This window comes from Callionymus lyra, chromosome 18 (assembly GCF_982586985.1).
Source record: "Callionymus lyra chromosome 18, fCalLyr1.hap1.1, whole genome shotgun sequence".
In the NCBI taxonomy this organism is placed as follows: Eukaryota; Metazoa; Chordata; class Actinopteri; order Syngnathiformes; family Callionymidae; genus Callionymus; species Callionymus lyra.
The window spans coordinates 21004520-21030063 of NC_141835.1; the positions used below are offsets into that span (position 1 = coordinate 21004520).

At 37.0% G+C, this 25544-nt stretch overlaps 1 protein-coding gene across 3 annotated transcripts; it reads right to left on the reverse strand.

Moving 5' to 3' along the window:
* Positions 1 to 1374: 1374 nt before the first annotated feature.
* Positions 1375 to 25544, reverse strand: crlf1a (cytokine receptor-like factor 1a). 3 transcript variants are annotated; one of them, XM_087779718.1, is made up of 9 exons: positions 25192 to 25544; positions 18957 to 19235; positions 16535 to 16664; positions 14995 to 15164; positions 4393 to 4550; positions 3544 to 3618; positions 3372 to 3465; positions 2067 to 2251; positions 1375 to 1984 (listed from the first exon to the last, which is right to left on the reverse strand). In XM_087779718.1, the coding sequence occupies exons 1-9, from the start codon at positions 25508 to 25510 to the stop codon at positions 1961 to 1963; spliced, it is 1434 nt and encodes a 477-aa protein (XP_087635844.1). In that variant the 5' UTR covers positions 25511 to 25544; the 3' UTR covers positions 1375 to 1960. The 3 variants fall into 3 exon arrangements, with proteins under 3 accessions (XP_087635844.1, XP_087635845.1, XP_087635846.1); XM_087779719.1 differs by having other exon boundaries at positions 2063 to 2251; XM_087779720.1 differs by lacking the exons at positions 18957 to 19235; positions 25192 to 25544 and adding an exon at positions 17798 to 17908.

Genomic DNA, 25544 nt, shown 5'->3' on the forward strand with positions numbered 1-25544 from the left:
TTTCTTTTGAGAAAAACAGAATTTCCAAAGTTCGATTTTATTAAAATTGAAAAAACTAGAAATTTTAGATATCAACTATTAAAAACTTTTACAGAGAGGTAAAGTATATGTAGCTTAAGGGTAGAGATACAACGCCTGGGGATAAAAACACATTCATGGCTCGTGGGTATAAATTTGAAGAGTATTTAGTTTTCAGTACTTTGTGTCAACACTGATTAAATCTGTTGTTTTGCTATTTTTGCTGTTTACATTGGTCTGGAATTACAATAAATACAGTATAAACCATTTTGTTTATTTAAGGTACATTTCTATTTTCATTTTTAGGGTTTAGTTACTTGACTTGTACAAATTTGATTTACATTTTTTACATCTTGGCAATGTGTAGATCAATAGCTTACAATTGTCAATCAACTTATTAGTTTTTAAAATATTCAGCTCATCAAATTATTATTATTTATTTTTTAGTTGATGTTGTTATTATGGTGAATATATGTTTATTTGGGGTGCATGCTAGTGGTAATTATTAGTGATGAAGCTTCATGAAGCAGTGTCATGTTGTTAAGAAGTCAGTAGGTGGCGCCATCAGTTTTAAAATGATGTGACGTTTCATTAGAACAGTTGTTCAAAACAAAGAAAAATAGTGCAGAGACTGCCATCTAGTAGACTCTGAAAATAAAGGCAATGCTTCATGAAGCTTCATCAGACAATCATTATTATTTCCCACACTATAGCAAGAAACTGTAATAGTTTGAATGCATGTTTAAGTGATATATATTATCATGTATTAATCAGTTACAGTTTTACACTTTGGACATTAGTTTAATATTTTCATTGTAGGGCAATGATTGTTGGAGTCACTCTTTCTACCTCAGCTGAACAATACTAGAAAAGTGACATAAAGAAGGTCAAGACTGATGGAGGGTCATCGTTTTCTTGATGAAGAGGACCAACTGCAGCCAGCGACCAGAGCCAAGCTCAACAAACAGACCTCTTGCTGCATCAGAGGAACATCCAACACATGCCTTGTTCTCCTGTCGTCCGCTTCTGATGCTTTCATTGTAATTCATTATATAATTCACAATTCTCCTTCATCATCTTCCTTCACTCTAAATACACTTGACAAGTCGACAACTTACTTTGCAGGGTTCATTGCTGTGTTGACTTTATTTATCTTACTTTAATTAACCCCCGGAATTTAATATAACTTATTTGTTTGTAATAATAATGTCTATAATTATCCTAATTCTGAGTTTCTAACATTTCTTATACATCATTTATTGGATTGCCATCAACTTTATTTTAACCAAATTGATCATCTCTGCTTTTTTTTTAAATTCCAGTCCTGAAATAATACAGACCCTGAATAAATAAAGCAAAAGGAAACATGTTTCATTTGAAAACGGTGGATATTTAAGGGTAATTTTCTGGAACAGCAACAACAAAAACAACAATAACATTTGAGGAACATCAGTCATTAATATATCTTAACATAACTTAAGAGACAAACATAAAGATTTTTAAATATGTTGTTACAATACAGTACAAAAATAAAAGCGGTGGCACGTATCAGTCACTTGCGTCTGGGTGAGAACCGGGTCGTCTTTTGCTGAGAAATACTGATGTTGACATGTGTCGCTTGAACACCGGAGCGTGAGAGAAAACAGGTTACGAGTCCACTGATACGGATTGGCCTCTAGATGGTGCTTTGAGTCCACCGGTGAGACGGACAGGTTCTTCAACACTCCTCGAGGCAGTGCGGGACCAGGTCAACGAGCAGAAAAGTCCTCCTGGTTTCTGTGTCCATTAAATCTCTTTTTTTTTTATTTCAGAAGTCTGTGCTCATGAAGGCGGAGCTCCCACCGTTGTGGATGTCATTCCAAGTGTCCCACAAATAGTCTTTATATTTCTTGAAAAATAACACACTCACACAGTTCTTTGGTCGGTCATGTTGTAGCGTGTGCTAGGACTTATCCTCTTCGAGAACCTGAAACACGAGACGTCACACGTTAAGTGGAGGCATCTGAGGAGTGTGTGTGTGTTTTCTAGCAGGGGTGATGCTTACCTACCTGGTTGCGTGTTTTGTGCGACTTCTGCATCAGCACTCTCCACTGGTCGTACAGCTTCATGGACATGCTGCTGCAGCCGTAGGCGTGCTTCCTCACCCAGCCGAAGAACTGCTTCAGCTCCCGCCGCAGCGTGGAGTTTGAATCTCCGCTGGACTTGGAGTCGCAGGAGCCCGACATCAGCCGCTCTGTCGAGACGGAAGAGAGGAGGTGGGAAGTTAAATGGTGTTGAGATATGTTGTTTTAAGAGTGGAAGAATATTGCTATTTTATTTTTCACCAAAATACTTTTTCTTTTAATTTAACTCCTTAAATATATCATTAAAAAACTTTTTTTAAACACATTCATTTAATTCTACAAAATTCCTGTAACTTTTCACATTTTTTTCCTTTTTTAAAAACTGTGATGTTCATCATATTATATTTAATATAAATCTACGATTTCAAATGAAACATCTGTTTTTCAAGTGCTCAAAAGAAATGATTGAAAATAATCAAATCTGTCACCTTCACCATAAACCATACAATAAGAAATGTTATTACACATAGAATAGCTTGAATATGCTCGATAAATGAGGGAGATGTATACGACTAACATAAGTATTAAGTATCATAATAAAAATATTATATCAGAATCAGAGATTTGTTGTGGTGGCATTACAGAAAATAAAAATGAAATAATATGAAGAAAAAATAAAAAGAGATGAATAAAATAAAATAAAATAATATACATTAACATAAATTCAAACTATTAAATAAAGAATAATTAATTGAAACTGAAAAAATAATATTTATGATCCAGACATACAGTATATGTTAATATATATAATTGAATTACATTCATTTTCTTATGGCAGAAAGTAAACAGTATATATTTTAAAATATTGCAATTTTTTTAAACTATATTAAATACAATAATTGACATTTTGATACTAAATCAATGTCAGAAATAAATACATGAACAATTTAGAGAAGAAGTTTTAGGTAAAACGTGAAAGGTTCTTAAAAGAAATATGTGGATTTTCTTTTCTTTACCAGATGAGACCACAAGCCATCTCAATGTCTTCACCTTTGTTTTATCTCTGGGTCAAGGTGACCTGAAAGGCCCAAGAAACAACACAAGGGATACCACAAACACCTTTTTTTTCTCTATTTTATTTTTATTTTTACCAGATGCGACCAAGAGACATCTCAATGTTTAAATGTTCAGGAAATTGTTATCCTTACAAAATAATTTCTCGGTCAAGTAAATCCACTAATACGCTCCAAGTGTGTGTGTGTGTGTGTGTGTGTGTGTGTGTGTTCTCACCACTGTGTGGCGTGGAAGCAGCGGTGGGATGACTCCACTCGCTCCAGATCCCAGCCTTGCGAGAGCCGAAGATGCCTACAGGATTACAGCGGACCTGAAACAGATCTCAATTTTTACCTCTCGCATTCTTTCCGCGCCACGACACACAACCTACACAACCTACACAACCTACCTGGACAAAATACACCGTCCCGGGCCTCAGACCCGCCAGCCTGCAGGACGTTTGATTCCCGACGTCGTCCATCACCTACGCGACGACCAACAAAACACAGCAGAGTTGAGCGCAGGAGGTCCCACCGCGGAACCAAAAAAAAAGCGACCACAAACCATCCACAGACGGAAACATGCACATCACAACTCTGTTTAGCTGCTTCACCATCCGAAATGTTTACACAACGTTTAAATGTACACACACCTTCTGGGTGAATCTGCAAAGGATTATTCTACCCAGAAGAAGCGCACACACACAGAAGCGGTGAATAGTTTGGTAAGTTTCCTCTAGTGTGTAAACGCAGCGGTGGGAGGAGAAGACGACGCAGTGCTAATGATGTGACACGGGGCAGACGTTAACGCTCTTTACAGGACATGTTGAAGACATTAACAGCTACGACATATCCCTCCATTCCTCAGCATGACCTCATGATTAGAGCCGGAATGGTGTACGTTTTCAAACTTCTGAAGCTCCTCGATGGTTCGTCTCCCGCTTCTAGTCGTTCTTGTTTAATTAGGGGAGCTTCACGTCCACCCAGAGGACTTCAGCGAGTCCTGGGAAGCGGAGATGTCCGAGGTTTTCTTAATATTTTTTATTCATTAAAAGTGTGAGCGGAGGTAAACAGTGGCTGGGGCTCGTTCGGAACCAGAGATTTATGAGTGCTGAAGGTTCTTTGAGTGGCCCAACTGGCGGAGGAGGCCTCAATCAGAGCAGATTAGAGGTGATTACAGCGCCGGGATGAGAACCAGCTGCCGGACCGAGCCGTGCCTTGTTAGTGTGAGGGGGTTCACGTCTTCATCGGGGCTTTACCTTCCAGTCCTGGCTGTCCTCGAGTCTGTACCGGATCTGGTACTTGGCCTGGAAAAGGTAGTCTTTGAGGGCTGGAGGAGCCTCCCAGCGGACGCTCAGCTGGTCTTCCAACTGACCCACGCGGCTAACAGTGACGCCTGCGGGAGGGTCTGTGGTCACTGTGGAAAGCAAAGGTCAAAGGTCAGTTATCTGGACCCTCTTTTCCACTGCAGACAACATTGAGTTGTTCTTTCAGTTGAATAACTGCCACTGAAGTATTGACATAAATGCATGAACACACAAATGTTAGTTGTTCATTTCATGTGGAAAACTGTTACATTTAAAATTGATTTGATCGTAGTTTAAAATATTTATGTCTCGAATGATCAATGGCATCTTATCTTTTTAATGATCAGCAGATCATATTTGTAGTTTGTGACGTAAACATGCGTTCAATCTTAGAAACATACATTCAATTTAGAGTTAGGAAATATATTTGGATCGATGGAATTTATGTTTATTTTTGTTTAAGTTAATATTTAATGTCGCATAACTTTATCCAAGCAAATTAATAATTGGTGGAAAACTTCACTAATAATGGCAATAAAAATAATTATAATAAGTGGATAAATATATATATTTTTTATCAACATAGAATAATAATGCTTCAGTGCTAAACACTATATCACCAGTGGGTTCAGTTTTATAAATATTGATTTACATTTACTCTATCATCGCTATTTCAGGTTTTCTCTGGCGATAAAATACAAATTCTAAAGTTTAAAGAATACAAATAACCTATTGTGTTATACATTTATCCTTTTTTATATTTGTATTATAATTAAAATTGTATTTATTTTCACATCATTTATCAAACTTATTTTGCGATGTACATTTAATTCTACAATTGAGTAGACAAAGACAAAAGACAAGACAAAATAAACACATGACCACCTGAAAAAGCCAGAGTACAATCCTGGTAAGCTATAAATTATAAAAAATGACGATGGCTTCCTTGTACTCATCTTAAATAACCATATTTAATCATTAATAATAATAATAATACCCATGAGCCTTAAAAACCATCTGGTTTTCCTTAATTATATTAGATATTAGGTAAATATTCAATATTTCCTTTTAACATTTTATTGACTGAGCCTTGCATACACTTTGGTTTTAAAAATCTTTATTCTGGTCTTTGTGATTGTTTAACGTAGTCTTGGGTCTTTCCTTCTTCCTGCCGATGTAAGACGTTCATGTAACACCAGATTTTCTAACTATTACAAGCAGTGTCTGCTCAAAGACGTGTCATGTCATGGATGTCACTATATGGTCTATTTTGGACCCAAATTTCAAGTCAAAAGACGTAAAGTTATTATAAGACATCAGTGTCAAACTCAAGCCTTCTGGGACAGATCAAGACGACCACAACATTTCAGTCTAGCGAGGAGTTGAAAAAGTAACTCCACACATTACAAAAATGTTTATTGATCTATGCAGGGAGAGGAAACGTCTTCCATGGAAACCAGACACGTGCCATTAGTTACTATGTTTTACATTATGCACGGAGTCGCCAGACTAACCCTAAACTGGTGATAAAAAAAAGTAAACTACACAGTAGGAACTGTCGACGACTCCCAAAAACTTTGGAGCGTGAGAGAAAACAGACAAAACAACAAATTTGAAAGCTACATTTATTTCAATAAAAATATTGGCTACTTCTATCATGTTGCGCAGCATCCAATCACAGCGAAGGATCATTATTATGATGATGATCTCGAATCAATTTTTTTTTAATCATAAATACCTGTATATTTATATATTTCTCTTTTCAATTCATGTTTCCCTGTCTCAGCGTGCCACACAAAGGTGAAGGAAGTTCAGTCACTCCAGCTAATTATCGCACTGTGCAATATTTTGCTTTCATTTCCAATTGAAAAAAAATGTAAATTACAAACATCAACATGTATTTTAAAAATATAGACACTCTCACTCTGCATACAAAGTTGCCAGCCAATGCAATTAAACTACTATTCCTTGTATCAATTTATGAAGCGGAATTGGATTTTTAAATATAATCCTTTTTCCAAACTGAAATCAAATTGTGAAAGATTCCCATCCGTACTGCTTGAAACAATAATGTTTGAAATTATTAATGCTACTTAGACCCAAGAATCCAACATTTTGTTTTAAAATAAGCTTCTGTTGCCAAAACGTCAAGGCGATAAAAGCCGTAACTACTACTAGTAATTATGAAATGTATTAGGAACAAGCGTCTGACCGACAGTGTGGCTCCAATGAAAGGATCACAACTGAATCTCAAAACATTTTAATGAGCGGAATTTAATTTATTACACCCATTAAAAGGTTTATTTCCATCCTCAGAACTCGGTGATTAACTTCTGGTGGACATGTGGGCCTGATTATCATTTTTGAGCCATGATTGAAAAACCTCACCGCTCGGGGGCTTCTTCTCCATCTTAAGGTCACGGCTGCAATGTCAACAAAGCAACTCAAGCTAAAATGGCGGCGGTGGCGTAACAAACGAAAGCTAGTGGGTTGGATTGTGAGAGTGGTCGTCTTCAGCTGACAACAATTACCTCTCGACAAACAAACACCGCGCAACAGAGGATTATTGTTACCATTATTTGTATTGGACATTAAAGATGGCTCCGGAGAAAAACTAGAATTGTCTTCATGATGCCATCCTTGATAAATAAACATAGGATTCTGGGAATTGCTGTGAATGAGAGATATTTGGTAAATAATATTAAGAGAGCAAGAGTTGACACATGGACAGTGTATTCACCTGTAGTGATAGTTGTATTAAGTTCTGGATCTGATCTCTTACTTTGAAAAAACCATTGACAAAAACAGGAAGTCTGCTGTATCTTAAAGTGATAGTTCACCCAAAATTCACACTTAAATCATTTTTCTACTCACCCTCATTCGTAACGTAATCCATCCAGTTATGGACAAAAATGTACGTCAATTTTAATGTTACGACTGGAGTTAAGTTGTCTTCGTCTTCATCTTCGTTTAAAAAGAAACACTTAAATACATCCACTTGTTGAAAAACTTGAACAAGCCTGTAAGCTTGTTTTAAGGTGACTTATGCGGTGCTAGGCTAGCTTGAAGGCCAACATCCCACACAGACAGGAAGTACTCTAGGTAAATATTGTGAGCGATTCCCACGTAAACAGTCAAATGGAAGCGCTTGACATATTTACCTAGAGTACTTCCTGTCTTCATCACTTGTTATTATTTAATATATAATCTTGTTTAAGTTGTCTAGGCTTCCATACAAGATGGACGTTACAAAGATAAAGACGAAGACAAATGAGCTCCAGTCACTACATTAAAATGAACCAACATTTTTGTCTATAACTCTAAAAATTAACAGAGTACTCTGAAAATAATCCCCACTCTAAATCGACTTGGGGCCGAGTAGAAAATGAGTGAAGTTTGTATTTTGGGTGACTTATCACTTTAAATCTAGAAATGTGTATTTGATGTTCAATAAAAATGGATTATAATCTTCTTTGTTTAATTCAATTTATATCACTTAATCCCTTGTGAGGGTCAGGTTTAAGTCTATGACAGCAGCTCAGGGCACGAGGCAGCGGACATCCTGGAAAAGTTCCCGGCCTCTGGCAAGGCACACAGACACCATAAGCACTCATACATGAACTCAAACCTACAGAGAATTTTCAGATTATTTGTATGTTGGACAACTGTAGTCACCTGAGTAAACTACAAAAGCATTGGGATAACATACAAACTCCACACAGAAAGGTCACAGTTTGCCTCAAGCTGGAATTGAACCAGCAACCTTCTAGCTGTCTCTAGTTAAATATGGATTGTTCTTTCAAGTATGTCAGGACTGTTGCTCTGATTTGTCATGAAGTGAAGAAACTGCAAATATATTCTAACAGCCGTACTGTCTTTTAAATAAATATTACTAGTTACACTACAATGTGAAACAATTTACTGTTCAGACATTCACAGTCCAAATAAAGCTGATTTTAACTCTAAACATGGCAGAGCATTTTTTTAATTTAAGATAAGGCAAAATCAGCAAAAAACTTGATTGTTGGTGCATCTTGAAAATGTAAAATTAAAACAATCCTGACATCTTGTTTTGAGTCTCAGATTTAACTATTGTTGGACATGTTTTTCAAGCTGCTGTTTTATTTGAAAGATCGTCTTGTTCCAAGAGACAAACTTTATTAAATACAATCAAAATCAAATCTGATTTATTTAAAACTGCACGTCAGTAAACAACTAACAAGTCATAATGACTCTTGTATATCTCATTTTCCCACATCATTCATTTATCATTTTTAGAACCAAGAGAATTTCAATTTATGATTTGTTTTACTTATTACAAACATAATTATCTTACTAATACTTTTATATCTTTTTTTAACTGAATTTTTTGTAACTTGTCATCAGAGTGCCCTAAATAATTAACTGTATTTTAATTGAAATAAATAAACATCTTGCGCCTCAGATATTTCAAGCCGTCACAAAATAAAAGATGATATAACTTGAGATAACCTTGAGGTTAGACCTTTTCCCTTTTTTTGTATGTGATGTCATTTCCCAAAACACGATCCTGCCAGAGGGAGACGAGTACGTGTTCGGTCTGGCCTCATTGTTTAGAGGGTTCCCCCTGACACGCAGGAATCTGGAGGTGTTTCCACCTCACCTTCGTAAACGATGACCCAACTGTGTGACTCAGAACGCTGACGCACGTGTGGTTGCTGTGATTCACCATCTGCTGTGGAAACCGCGTGAGGGAGTAGGCCCGGCCCAGGGAAACCTGAACGAAACAAGTCCGGTAAACGCCTACACCGGGACCCGCCTCTGCCTCTATACTGTTACCAGGCACGACCCTGCCCTCGGGGTGTGTGGACAGGTGTGTGCATACATTCGAGGAGCTGATGGACGCTTCCTGAGTCGTGAGTCTCCTGGACCTCCAGACGTGAACAGATCTCTCAACAAATCCGATATTTATTTCTTTCTTCACCTCCAGCAGGGACGGGGGTCCACAGGCGGCTCAGAGGCAGGATTAGTTTGCAGACACTAGCATTCCAGAGCTGCATTAAAAGGGGATTTTGAAAGGCTCTTCAGAAGTGTTTGTGTCCAGTGGGCATGAGTAAAGAGAAGATGAACTCATCAAAAGAAAAGGGCGTTTCTAACTGTGTGCAGGTGAGTGCATGCAAGTGTCAGAGGGAGTCTGTTCGAGGGAATTCATGCTCAGTCTGTTTGCTTAAACCCTCCAGTGCTCACCAGCTGACCACGGGTCGTGTGGATCGTTGGTTCCAAACCATTGGTCTAGAACAGACCCGGGCATAGTGCGGCCCGGGGGCCACATGCGGCCCTTTGACTGTATTTATGCGGCCCTTGTAATGTCAGTGTTGTAAGTATGATCGTGTACAAATGGTTCTAATGCATTAAAAACTGTATTTTGTATTTATTATTCATTTACATTTTCACATTACAACACTGATTTACTTTTTCCCTCCTTTTTGTGTGTAATGTTTTTTAGTATATATTAATGCCTCAAAATATGTTTTTAAAGTTAGTTGAAAAAACTCATATACACAGGAATAAAATGTAAGCTTATTTAGCTTAATAAATGTCACGGCCTAATGACGAATGTCCTTTTTTTTTAGGGATTTTCTCATCTTTCTTTTTGCTCGACGGCCCCTAACAACGTTCACAGAATTTAATGTGGCCCTTGAAGAATTTTAATTGCCCACCCCTGGTCTAGAAACCGGTACCGGTTTGTGAGGCGTATGTAACCATCTTGCGCGGAAAGAAAAGGCTCTTTATATAATTTTTGTTCTATTGATTATTTCTGTGTGAAAGGAAAGTGTTTGGTTTTTAAATAAGATTTTATCTTTCAGTAAAATTGGTCTGTGAAAAATTAGTCAAACACAAACTTTTTTATTTAATTTTACAGATTTTATCAGGCCGTGAAACTGAGTGTTGCTACTTCTACTAGGTACTTCATATTTTGGACGAACGTGAACTGAACGAAGTGTATTTTTCCTGATGAATGTTGCTGTGAAACACATCAATTCTGGTGTAAACGTAACACTCTCTCATTTTCGTCCAGTAGGTTGCCAGATTTCTATATAGCCTAAGAGGCAGAAACCTGCTAAAACACACACAAACATATCGTGGGAAAACACATCAGGACCGCGAACACATCGCTTGGACTGAATAGACAGAAATGCTGCCCCAATCTAAACCTGGTCCTTTAGGGTTCAGAATGAGATGAGACTGATCATGAACTCTTCAGTTATTTTATTTTTATATGCCCACTTTAATGTAAGAGTCTTTTTTTATTTTTAATAATTCATTTTATTTCCCGTCTATCTATTTCATGTATTCTATTGTATACTGTATTGCACAAAAATATATACAATTATTGTGTTGTTTTTACAATACTGACAATTAATGTAAAAATAGTTTAGAATCTTATTCATATTTTCAATGTTAACCTATTATAATGATTGCTGACTGGTTATATATGGGCTCTGGCAATAATTTGGAAAAAGAAGAGCTAATAGTTACATACACAAAAAAAAGAACAGTGAACTTCATTTTTGGAGCTGGTTGCTGGGGTGTTCGAAAGGAGTAGCATTTGGGGTTTTCTGTTGCTATTTAAGATCTATCACTGTATTTATGCATTTATCATGAGGGCAAAATTAAACTGATAGTGTAGAAATTATACTCATCGCAATTGTATCTTCTTATCCATTAATAAGTTATTTGATGTAAGAATTTTGTACCTCTATTTTCTGTTGTTATTATTAGTATTTAAAAAAGAACAATGAACATTTTTTTAGAGAAAAATAGATGTTATATCCTTTCTTAAATAAAATGTATATAATTGATCATTGCATTTTTCCCTATTTTTCTCTGATTTATATGTTTTTCTTATATCATCCACAGTTGGTTTTGTTTAATTCGAACACTAAATAAATAAATAAAAACCTTTATAATTGAAGTAAAATGTAGATCTTGGGTTGCACTATGCAATATCCTGAAACACCTTCATGATGTAATAAGTGGATGTGCTTTCATGTGATGTCAATATAAACCAGCTTCAACTTCCCCATCAGTGAAGAAATCCTGACACACTTGGTTCACATTGTCCTTTTAAATAAACTGAAACTGAAACAATTGCTCCGGTGAACGTTAAAGCACAATAACGCAAAGCTAATAAGAATAATTATTGTGGATTAATTTTTAAAAAATCATGTCCTATATGAAGAATATTCAGTTTTTTGCAAGTTGTTAATTTATAACAATAATTGATGAAATTGTTTAATCCTTTAATGATCCTTTGGCAAGAAAAACAAGAAAGTATTTTTATACCAAGCAGCAGCGAAGGTTGTTTATCAATTTTATTTAAGTTAAAATGCTAGTTTGGCAGTGTTTTTTCATGTTTTCTGAGTTAAAGTCTAAGTGAAAAGATTTCACAGACTGTTTATTCATACCACTCTAGCTAAAAATACCTTATCAATAAGAGGAAATAATTATACATCTTTTAATTGATTTGTGTAAATTTAGAGTCCCAACTGTATAATAAAATCAGAAAAGTATATAAAGACTTTTATTTCACACTCTAAAAATAATTTTGAATGACTTCAAGATGTGAAAATGTTGGATAAAAAGCAGACTTGACATATTCTACAGCTATTTAACACAGTCGTATTGTGCTGAATTCTTTCTGTAAATAACAAAAACAAGCTAGAGGCGCAGCAGCCAAAAGCAGGGCGAACAACCATCCAAGAAAAATCACTCTGGCATTCAGAGCAAGTATCGCAGCCAAGTGGAAAAAAAGGTGATTACAGTTAATAATTGTGGACGCGTTGCTTGAGTGGATGTTTGACAGTGGGTCTTAATGGGTTGATAAAAACAAGCCTATTACAGTGACTCTCACACTTTTACTTTAATTACAGAGCAAAGGTTCTCTGGTTCAACGAGGGATTTCTAGTCGATCGTTCGCATCCCTGTATTCATGCCTGGAGGTGCAGCAAATAATTATTTTCCCATTAATTATGAGCTCAGTTATAATGTGGTTTGAATAATAATTGAGGGATTCCAACATCCTGTCATGTGAAGAATGTACAGCAGCAGCTACACAATTAGACTGTTGGCCAATATTCTTTTGCTTGTAGAGGTCAAAGGTGCATGACGTAAAGGAAAGATGGTAAATAAAGCCAGTCCACCCTCCTCTACTCCTCAATGCTCGAGTCCAGCTGCTCGTGATTACTGTTCGAGCGGTGGACGGGAGTGAATATGGCCATCATCACACACTGTTACGACCTGATTTATTGTGTAGCTCATGCTATACAATTTTATTCAACATTAAACTGTAATTTTGATTTTCTTTGGGGAAAAAACAATTTCAACTATATGAAAATTAAAAATGTCTTGTGTCTGTGTGATTGTAAAACAAATATTTCAACTTTTTCACGTTCTTTTTCTTACTTACATGCTACATTTTGTATTGTATTATGAAATTAATAATCCTTTTATCACAGTTAGTGAAGAGGCCAAGAATTACAATAAGAAAATCCTCATTTAGCCAGTATAAGTTTCTGATATTTTAACTTTTTCAGGAGTTATTTTGTCATTGGAGTCAATTCATTCAAGTACTACTATTCCTTCAGGACTACTATTGCTGTCCCAAAATTGGATGAGATGGAGACAGAGGCCACGAATTGTCTTGAGAAGAACAGATAAAAATTCCAGTGGTGTAAAATAAAAGAGATTTGTAACTCCATGAATCATGTTTTATCCATTGATGTGGAGGTACTACAGCACACAGCTGAAAGACTTTTCTCTCCCCGGCTACATTGTCTAGCTCTTCCCGGGGGACCTCGAGGCGTTCCCAGGCTAGACATAGTCTCTCTTTATCAGATACCCAAGAGACCTTAAATGACTCCTCAGCAGCTGCTCTACTTCAAACCTCTCCCAAATGACCACTTGTACTTTGCCACTTGTACCCACAATCTTGTCTCTACAAACTATTATAGAATAGATCGACCGGTATACAGCAAGTTCTGCCTTTTAGCTTAGCTCTCTTTTTACCACAATGCAGTGATCGTTGCACCTTTTGATACTACTCCACTTGGGACAGGATCCTATCTCCAACCTCGGAGAAGGCTCCCCGCCATATTTCAACAGAGAACCATGGTATCTGATTTGGATGTCCTGCTTTTCATCCCAGCCACGTTTGTCAAATCGTTGCAAACCAGCAAGAATTCAAGGTCAAGGTCTGTTGAAGCCAATAGGTCCACGTCATCAGCTAAAAGTAGTGACACAATCCTAAGCACACCGGACTGGACTCCCCCCTTCCGCCATGGCTACGTCTAGAAATTCTGTCCATAAAAGTTGACAATGGCAGCCCTGGAGAATTTTTCGAACTGACACCTGAAACAAGTCTGACTTGCTATGGGTTAGGCAGACCCAGGTCTGACACCGGTCGCACAAAGACCAGACGGCTCTTATCAGGGTATCTGATCCAACATATTCCCAGAGCAACCCAGGACCACGGTTAAGTGCCTTCGTTAGATCCACATAACACATGTAAGAAGGTTGGGCAAACTGGATCCTGCTGAAGGCAAACGGGTTCACAACCCGAACGAAAACCACATTGCTATCCGATAGACCCTCCTTTCCAGGACCCCTGAATAGACCTTGTCATGGAGGCTGAGAGGAAACTATAATATACTTTCTTAAAAAGAGGAACCACCATATATATGCATGTTTCCTGAGGCAAGATCAGCAGCCATCGCCATTCTAATAATTCATTTGATTTAATGGCCAACATTAGAACTTCCATTTAATGAGGTATGAACAGCTTCTGTCGTCTCTTCAGCTCTAGGAAATAGGAAACAGAAATCCAGCTGCAGAAAAGCAGCACTAGTAAGCATCAGCTAGCAAACTGGATTGAACTCCCCTCATGGAGATGTAAATCCTTTTCATCTTTTACTGCTGAAACTAGACTCTGTGCTTCCAAAAAATACAACAAACAAAAAGAAAATTTGTCGACCATTTGTGTCAAACCGAGCACCATTTATGCTGTTTTAAACACCAAAGCACTAACATGCCTTGACCTTAACTCTAACCCTAAACAAATATGAAATGACCCTAATGAAAAATATATACAATAAATACATTTGAATGTAAGCCTGCGTACTCTGTTCTAAGACATCCGCTCAGAATGATTCTTTTTTTAATAAGATTAAACACATACTAAGAGTGGCATTTATCAAATGATGATTGAAAGAATCAGTTCAACCACATGTGTTCTTAAATTCATAACAGTCTCACCAGGGAAGTATGTCCAGTATGTTCTTTTTTTTCTTTTTTTTTATCCGTTTTCCAAACAATATCTGTAATTTTATTTGCAATGACCATCACCTTGTCTTACGTTTGTATTGTTTGAAAGGATTTATTGAAATCTGTTTCAGGTAGTTTCAACTTTCTGGGTCACAACCTTTTACGTCGCCCAGCTATTGTGCTGTTGTCCTCCCCGGGCGGATCTAAGCTAGCAGGGAGGAGGGGTCAACAATCCTATCCTCTTGAACTCACCCACGTCTAGGATGTCCAGGGTGATGACATCAGAGGTGGCCCGGCCCAGCTGATTGGACGCCTCCACCCAGATCTCGTAGGGCGTGAAGAGGTGCAAGTCTCTGGTGATGCTGCAGGAGTACGGCTGCGCGTGAGTGTAGATCTCACACTCCTTCTCTTTGCCATACCATCTGAAGGGAGGCGGGAACAGAATTTATTCATACTTGTACAAACGTCATTTAAAGGTATAAAATGGAGTTTGTCTGTCAATAACACTTCTGTTTAGTGTCCTACAGCTTTAACTATATTAAAAAATGTTGGGGTTTTTTCAGATGTTTAAACTAAAATGGATTTTTCAATAGATTTTGTTGAAAAAATTACAAATAGAATTTGTTAATGTTGGCAACATTTTGTCAAATCGAAGTATAAAAATGTATTACTTATTAATATTCTATTATAGTTTGCATAGAAAATATTTAAATGTTTTGAGAACTGTCCATAATTTGTAAATAAAACAAGATCACCGCTTTTGTAAGTGAGTTTGTCACAGTAATGGGGTTTTGATAAACCTTTTAGTTACTTGTTAAATGTGTTTAATAAATATAACAATAATGTGTTTGTTTGTGCAAAATGAAATATATAAGTAGATTTAACTAAATGCTATTTAATTTAAATGAATCCAAAATTCAAATCTATTAATTAGATAAGAAATGTCACACCTACTTTTTAAAGAACTTAAAATGCTCTTTTCAGTCTGAAATGTCATCTAATTTTATTTTATTTAACAGTTTTTTTAGCTTGGATTTTTAATTTGTGTTTTTTCTTGTGTTTTTGAAAATTGAATTCAGGACCAAGACACTACCAATACCGGAGAGTGTCGAAGACCAAAACCAAGACCATATAATTTCCAGACCAAGACCAATACACACACTATACACACATAGTTGAAGAACATAAGCATTCTATTGGAGTCAAAATTCTGCTCTGCCAATTGATTCTGTCGTGGCATGTTGAAAAAAATAACAGCCCATTATTCTTCAAGACTACAATTGCAAGGTGGAGAGAACCTGAGACCAAGTCAAGACAGAGACCACGACTGGTCTTGAGATCGACACTGAGAAGAACATTAAGTAAAATGTGTGATAGCGAAGGAGGCTTGAGTGACCAAAAACAACATGACATATTGTAGGAATCAGCAAAGCTGCTACAGTGTGTTAGCTAACAAATCTGCTGTCTAACATAAAAGAAAATCCTGCTCTTGTTAAGAACACGTCCAGTGTTTTACTGCTTCCTCAGGACTGCAGTGGACCTCATTATACTGTCACAGTGATGAATTGGTTCCACCATCAATGTATGAAGGAAAAGGTCACATGCTATATCACTGATATATTACCTTTAAATTGTATGATTAATGTTCGACTCATATCTTGCACTGCTTAAATATCACAATGCAACTTTTTTTTAGTGAAGAAAAAGCAGCTTTTCTCTTCATCCATCACTGCTTCAAATTCCTGCTGTCACTCGCATCAGCCAATAAGTCTTGTTGAATGAAGTTAAATACCTGAGCTTGTACTTCAGAGTATACTTTGTGCTGATGTTGGTCTCTCCTCTTCCTCCTGGCCTCCAGCTGCAAGTCAGGTCTTTAGTGTTCCTGGACCAGCAGGTCAGATTGACCGGCTTCTCCGGCGGCACTGGGAGAGACGAGGAGAGGGAAGAGATTAGTGATGGAGGGATGACTGTAGAAGAAAGGGTCAATAAAGGTACAAAGTTCTCTCCGGTCATTACTTCAGATGTAATTCACCCCCTCCAGGCATATGTCCCTCCAAAAATGGTGAGCTTTTTTCTCTCCAGCCTCTTTTAAGTTTTAGCTCAGATGTGGAATCCCTGCCAACATTCTCTCTCAGAACAAGCAGTCCTGAACACCGGAGTCACACACAGATTAGGAGCCGTCCTAGTGTGTGTAATGAATGTGCTTGTAAGACTGGGATGTAGGTACTCTGCTAGATCAAAGTGGGGCTTTTTAAAAAGGTTTCTTTCAAGTGATCCATTTATAATTGAAACAGATACAGATTTGTTGGATGATTTAGACCGAGAAGAAAGTTTGGATTTAAAAAACAGGAACTTTATTGTTGTTAAATACGTACTAAATATGGTATCAATAGCCTTTTTCAATTGACCTTTTGCTCCCTTCCAATTTACAATAAAAGCTGAAATATTGGTATATTTATTATGTATTAACTAATTTATATGTTCTGAATTTCATCAAAATCAGACATAATTGAATTCCCATGAGGTCTTCTGTCATCTATGAATCACCCTTTCCTGTGACCTGATGTAAAGGTCAGTAGTTTTCATCCATTTCTTAATCATTTATGTTTTTTAATAATCAGGGAGACTTTATCTACCCTTTGTACAAGTCCTACAGGAGCAGGCTGGAGGGGGACCAGCTGATTAGAAAGTGAACAAATCTTCGTCGATATGTGAGCATCCAACCTGAGACAGACATTAAGGAGATAAAATAAGTCGTAGCCTGGTGCTTAGAAAAGAACATTTGAAATGTTAAGTTCAGGTCCATGGTTCACGTTTTCACGGTACTTTAGTGAACAAAAGAGTGGTATTTAAAATGTTATAATGAATGGCACCAGCGTCATCTCATTGAGAACTGGAGGTTGTTGTTTTTTTAGTAAAAAGCTGCAGGACATTCACAATGAGATCTAGTAAAGCGCTAAGTCAGGCTTGTTTTTACGACACATATTTGAGTGGAGGTGGATTTAGGGCTTGGTTTTTAGTGCTCAGGATAGAATTGACAGTAAAAATAACCAACCTGGGACTCGTAAGAAGACTTGTGTGTTGATGCCGGTGCTCGTAAGCAGAAGTACAAACATGTGTGTGTGTCAGACCCGTGCCCTATGAGTGATAGTGCGAGTAATAGACCACACAGGCAGTCGGACCATCTCCCAGTGACACACACACTTGGGGAGGCCTCTTACGGGCCTGGAGCACTAAACATAAAATACAGCTACAAGTGTGTAGGGACACTCGACTATCTGCCCACTACTTCCTTGTTGTTTCTGTATGCTCCCACTTCCGTTCCACTCCTCTTACGTCTGTTCTAGTAGCTCATCATGCCATTGGAACAAAAATAACAGATATTGGATTCCCGCTTGTTATTTGTCCACAAAGTGGGCCTTAAAAAGTTACTTTATCAAAGTAAAGTTATAGCTTTTTAAATGTCTAATTGACATGTCTTCTGCAATTATTTGTGTTAATACAAACATCCATCCATCAATCCATCCATCCATCCATCAGTCCAGGCATCCATACATCCGCACATCCGCACATCCATCCATCCATCCATCCACACATCCATCCATCCATCCATCCATCCATCCATCCATCCCTCCATCCATCCATCCATCCATTCATACATCCGTCCACCCCTCCATCCATCCATCCAGACATCCATACATCCGCACATCCATCCATCTATCCCTCCATCCATCCATCCACACATCCATGCATCCACACATCCATCCCTCCATCCATCCATCCATCCATCCATCCATCCATCCATCCATCCATCCACACATCAATCCATCCATCCCTCCATCCATCCATCCATACATCCATCCCTCCCTCCATCCATCCATCCATCCATCAATCCATCCATCCATCCATCCATCCATCCACACATCCATACATCCACACATCAATCCATCCATCCCTCCATCCCTCCATCCTTCCATCCCTCCATCCATCCATCCCTCCATCCATACATCCACACATCCACACATCCATCCCTCCATCCCTCCATCCATACATATACATCCATACATCCATATCTAATTTAAAGAGCTACAATGATCACTGTTAACTAAAGCTTTTGAATTCAGCAACAAACACAACAGAAATCAATCACAATCCTGAAACTTTTGCTCATTATTTGTCAATAAACAAATTCAAAGAGGCAAGAACATACTTACTTCCAACATATAGGCAGGAGCCAGCCAAGATGTGGCCCTTATGATTATGACACACTAGGTTGTCTCCTGACTTCTGTCGAGAGGCGTTCAGTCCAACCAGTGTCACGCTCAGGTTGGTTGGACTCAGAACTCTGTATAAAGAACTGGAAAGCTGCTGGCCGTTCAGAGTCCAGAACAGAGCGCTTGCGTGTACACCATGTTCAGGGTGAACCCAACAGCTGGCGGTCAGGTTAGACCCCATACGCAGAACTGGATCTTGAGGGTAGATGATGGCGACATCTGAAATAAATAAATAAGGGACAATGCCAGGTTAACTTTATCTGTACTTTTGAGGACACCTTTAGGACATTCATGACAGTTTTTTTGTCTTTCTTGTGTTTATGTTATAGCTACCTCAAAGCACAGCAAGGTACACACACTGTGCACTGTTCAGGAAAATCTTTTTTGTGTTTATTTGGATTTTCAAGTAACTCAGCATCACCCAACATTGTTCAAATAATTCCCAAGCTACTTTTCTAAAGTGTCGTCAGGAGCAAATAGTGATGACTTGTCGTGTTAGCTTAGGGTCAAGGTGACCCGAAGGCGCAGAGGCAATCCCTTGTGTCGTCTCCGCCTCAAGATGAACGGCCTCCACCACTGCATATGAATTTCTGGAAACCAGGGAGGTCGTTCATCTTGAGGCCCCCGGGTCACCCTGACTCAGAGAAAACACAAGAGTTAAAGGGGTGACAGCATAAATCAATTTCTTATGACAGATCAAACCATCTTTATTTGGATATGTGCTAGACAAATGGTTCAGCATCTGCTCTTTTTCCAGCATTGATTCACTACCTCTAGCAGCTTCTTTTGCTCCTTCAAATATAACTTCCTGCTGCTACCCAGTGAAAAAACAGTCCAATAATGACCTTAAACCAACAATTTGGATGTTATCCCAAACTACTATGACCCCCAAAGGCAAGGAATCCACAAGCTCTCTCACAATTCCTTCTGGCACCAAGACATTAGCAGCAGATCCTCTAAATCCTGTAGGATGAGGTGTGGACTTATTTATCTTGCTGATCCCAGAGAAGCTCATATCCAGATTAACACTTTGAACTTTTCAAATCATTCCTTTTAGGAGCTTTACAAGTTATATAAGACCCTGGTGGGCGCTTCAGTTGATAAAATCATCAAAAACGATCAAAAACAAAAAAATGGATGGTTTCAAAAGACTCATAAAATCCCTAATACAAGGTGATCTGTTAACGCCACACTCATCCATACTTCAACAATGTTTCATCCTTCAAATAAAATGTTGTGATGAATGAAGGGAGCGTTTCGACTGCAGCAACATTATTCTTTATTATCCAGGACTCTGAGAGAAGCAGAATGAAAACATTGGTTCCAGTGTTTGTGATTTGATCACTATCAGGAACATTTCGGACAGTTTAAATCTCTTGTTTTCGTTTCGTTCATGGCCAACCCTACATCAACCATCATCGTTTTTATTTCCGCGAAATAAAAGAATATCTCAAAGAACCTGCTATTTACTTTATATAATCAAATATACATCAGAATGTTTGGAAGAGGATGTACTGAGTACTATTAAGCCCCATGACTGCATGTAAAAACATATGTTCAACTCGATATTTTAGTTCCATCTGTAAATGATTAAACTAAATATGAAAATGAAAAGCTACAATGTCAAGTGATCAAAGTTGTGATGTTTATCTTTCTCTACTTATGGTGTCAGAAAAGAGATATGTCCCTCTAAAGCCTGTAGACAACACGGTGGAAAAAATCCGTGTTGCCAACGCAGCTGGGAGGAAATGTAAAGAGCGATGCCAGAACTTAATCCTGACTGAGTAAGAACCAAATGAACAAGTGTAGCTGGTGCTCGTTAACATCCTTCACAGGTGGGATCGACATCTGGTTTGACTTAAGTTGAGTTTAATCCTTAACTTACATCGTAACCACTGTGGATTGCGACAAACACAAGGCTACACTGGGAACCCAGATATTATGACTTTTAAGTTACTAATAGTGGTATTTGGGTTTTTTAAAGACAGTATAACTAAAAAACGTGTTTCTAATACTCCATTAGAACATAAAGTGAAATAATGATATAATGCTGTGATAGTTAAGTAAGTGAGCGTTCTGTCTGAGAGGCCCAGCATGCATTGCACCAGTGGCGGCTGGCTCACTGAGGGCGCTGGGACACCGATTTGGCTTTTTTTTATTTATCTTTTATCTTATTCTACTCTTATTATATTATTTCTATTCTTTTTAGTTTTAAAATAATCATCAACATTGATCATTTTGTATGTTTGTAGAAGTCAGTAGCAGAGAAGCGTCGTCTCTGACTATGATTTAGGGGAGCTTGAAAAAGTGACCCTGATGGTTGTCACACATGATAGAAAACGTTTTAACATTTTAAACGTGAAGTTTTGCCGGTTCGATTCCCACTCTCGACCTCTGAGGGTTTTTTTCCATTATATAATAAATAAATAATATAGCATATTTGTGTGTGTTTGTGATAATTTGGAAGAAAGTATCGTTGTTAATAAAAATATATATATAATTTATTTTATTCTGTATGATGTATGCCAAAGTATAATTAAAACATGTTTTTATTTGTATCTAAACAAGGAGCATAATAAACATTATTATCCATTATTAGATTACTGCATTGCACGACAAAAATGTTAAACTGATCTACTGTTTGTAGTGGTTGTTTTTTTGTGTTGTTGGGTTTGTGTTTGTGTCGTATGGAAAATATATTAAAACATTATCCTTTCCATGTTCAATCAGAATAGTATCATTACAACTTTAATTGTTTAATTATTGTTTTTTCATGATTTAATATTTCATTTAATCATTAAGTATTGCTTATTTCATTTTAAACTTGTATTTTACTCGAATAGCACACTTAGACATCTGTCAAGGCTTCCATAATTACAAAATCCCCATCTAAACAAATTAATAAAACAACTTCTAAAATTAAAAATGTCCTACATCTGAGTTCTTTGGGTATTTTGTACATATGTTTTAAATAATACATTTTCAGTGTCTGTCCACACAAGGAGCAAAAATTATTATTTTTGAAAATCAGGTAAAAACATCCTTGTCAGAAGTTCTGACGTAAAAACGATCTTTGGATAGACTCACCACTTCAAGTACTTTTTTAATTGAACATAATCAATAATTTATGTTTGTACAATTTAATCCAATAACCGGAAGAAAAAAATCACTTTTTTGGGAGTAAATATATATTTGTCATCTGTACAAACTCCGGTCGACAGGAAACTATTTTTAACTCCAGGATACAAAGACAAAACAGTAGCTTGTTTTGTCTTTTCATTTCTTTTTAGTATAAATTCTCAAATACCAAGATCACTTTTTTATAAAGTCAAATGTAACACAACAGGACTTATAAGCATTGTGGGAATATGAGCAGCATAAAAAATAATTGTCCGCTATTTTACAACCACTGAAAAATTCCACATTTTATGTTTTATTTCTCTGCAATTTGACAACCACAGCGTTTAGAGTGTATAGAGAAGCACCGTTCATTATTACAGTAAATAAAAGAGTAATGAGCAATTAGGCTGTGTAATAAACAGCAGGGCGGCTTATGATCAAGGCCCGTTGTCTTCCCTAAGCCTGCTAAACTAGTCTCTTTTATTAGGCTCTTTCTAACAGGATGAATAACAGGAGATCCTCGGCGTACAGCTCTTCTGTGCCAGTGAGCTCACCATAAAAACTAATCCGGCCACTTAACATGAGGGAGGGGGGAGCGGACATAACTCTGATTTATTTATGTTTCTGTGCATCAAGCCGCCAGTGAACATTCCCCCGGAATTCCAAATGATGTCACTGTTTTGATGCGGCGTGTAAAGCTTCCTCACTTTCCATGTGTTAAAGGAATTATGGCCAGACTTGTTGAAATGGAGCCTCCCGAGACGAGAAGTGGCTGTGCTGGGATACAACTGATATACTTCACCAGGAACTCATCAATTACAGGAGCTGTCGGCCCAACGTGACATTAACCATGGAGCTGCTCTACTACAGGAGCAACCTAGAAGTTTTACCACAGTCTCAGAAATATTTGTATACATTTTTTGTTTTAATTAGAAATTACATTAGTAAGATTTTGGTGTTTTTGTTATTATTTCAGAAAGAGAAATATGGATAAAATTGTATTGTTTACAATAAAAATTACATGTATTTCTTTGAAAATAAATGGGAAAGGGTATTCAAATATAAGAATTAAGGAGTTGAGAACCCAAAAAAACTTTTATCTCCTGACTCTTTCTCGGCCTAGGTGAGAGGCGTCCCGGAAACTTGACTCTAAATTCTGTAAATTAAAGCAGCTCTTGTTTTTGTAGGAACACTCCCCCTGAATTAAGTATATCCTTCAAAATAAATCATTAAAATAAATGTTCAATCTGCACCATAATGTTTCACATATTCTCCATTTTAACTGGCTAAAAAATGATATACAGTAATTCTAATGGGAAAGATTGATGTTAGAATTTTTAAAACCAAACCCTAAATTACATATATAAGGATTCGGCTCTGAAGACAGTTATCTTTTTTTCCACCAAAAAATAAAGTAAACCAAGCTTAGAGGAACAAAGTATAAATACACATTGTTAAATAAAGAGTGTGACAGCACAGCCATTATTTTTGTCTGCGTCATTATAAGTATGAGCAGACTTTGTCATTTGTTTGATTCAATCGTCTTCCTCCACTTCAATTAAGACGCCTGAGTAAACCTTAACCACAACTCTGGGACTAAAGTCAGGACAGTCATCCTGTCGGGAGTTTTTTGGGGCGACGCGTCGTCATCAGGAACCGCCAGAGAAGTTTAGCTGAACTGAACATAAATGTACAGTAGTGATTTTCTACATTTGCTGCCTCTTATAGTCTTTAATAGTTTGTTATAGAGTCAACTGGCCTGGTTTATGTCAAGAATAAAGTGTCTGTATCCATGAAGTTCTATAAACAACAGACAAAATAATCCATGTTTGTACATTACACTCAGACACACACACAGTGACTTATGCTTGTAGATATCTCAATTTTGTATTTGTTTTTAGCTCTCACTGAGCATTGACAATAATTGTAAATCATCTTATTGGGTTAAATACTACTGCCTTCTAATAGTAATGAGGGAAAATTAAAGTTTAAAAATGAACATTAAGATCAATGACTGCAGAAATAAACAGGAGATCCCAATTTAATATATTAAATATATGAATAAATATATTACATTTGATACATGGAGGTATTAATTAAATTACATTTTTGTACTAAATAAAAAGATTACTACATGGGTATACAAGAAAAAATTGCACTAGTTTTTTTGTTTTTTTTGACAATAACTATAAGTACTTAAACATGTTTCTATTTGGCTATTATGAAACACAATTAAGTTTCTCTCTCAATGTTTGGCTTCAAAATTCATATATTAGTTTATTGAATAGATATGTATCTATGTTTGTATCAGTAGTTAAGCATTATTGAATGGTTCCCCTATTCCTTTATCAAGTCAACAATATTGTATCATACAGATGATAAATAAATGAGAGCTTATCTGTCTGAATGGAAAGATCAAATATTTTTTCAGAAAAATTCCTACAAGAATATTTTTTGAAATATTAAACAATTCAATACAACAATTATAAACAAATCAAGTGTGTAAAGTAGATAATTTCACTTTATACTTATTTATTTAATTATATTACTAGGCATCATTGCAATGTGTAATAAACATGAGAATTATGAATATATACATTTATTTTTTAATTTAAAAGCCTTTCTAATTACTGTTGTTTTATTTGTCAATTTAAAGTAATAAAATGATTCATTAATATAACAAACATTTTTTGTTTTTTTTTAGTTTTGATAAAAACTTTTTAAAACATCGGATAGTTTAAAGCCATTGTAACAGTCGTCTTTAAAAAACCTGAACAGGATCTGGCCGTTTCTCTAATAAATAGTTTTGAATAGAAAACGTTGAGAGATGGAATGATATCTCACTCTGGTTTTAGTTTAGATTCGATGCTCAAGAGTTATTTTATTCCTAATGGCAGCGGAGTTTCAGTTACTTTCCATGATATAAAGCATAAATCGCGTGTTTTACGAGAAGATTGTTCAGTGACAGCTGGATTCTGAAGGCTATGAAAGGATCTAATGGACCCCAACACGACCCCACCACGCAGCAGGATCGCGTCTTTTACGCACGACTTACGTGTGGACAGGGAGAGCACGCCGGGACTGAGCAGCAGCGACAGAAGCAGGCAGAAGTCCACCACAGCTTTCATTTTCCTCACTCTTGCTGCTATTCCTGTCGTGATCCCTCGTCCTCGTGTTGTTGTGTGGCTCGATCCTGGACAGGGTTCCACGCCGAGCAAAAACAGCTGCGTGTTTCTAACAACAAGTGCGAAGAAGTGAAGGAGCTCACTGGAGAAACTAGGACGAAAAAGTCCTTCTGCTGTAAAGACCACAATCCTAGTCCCGTCCTGTTGCCTTTCCTCTGTCTCCTTATTGCTTCCTGCAGCCAAAATCATACACAAGTTGATAGTTCTAAGCCCCTCCTCTGTC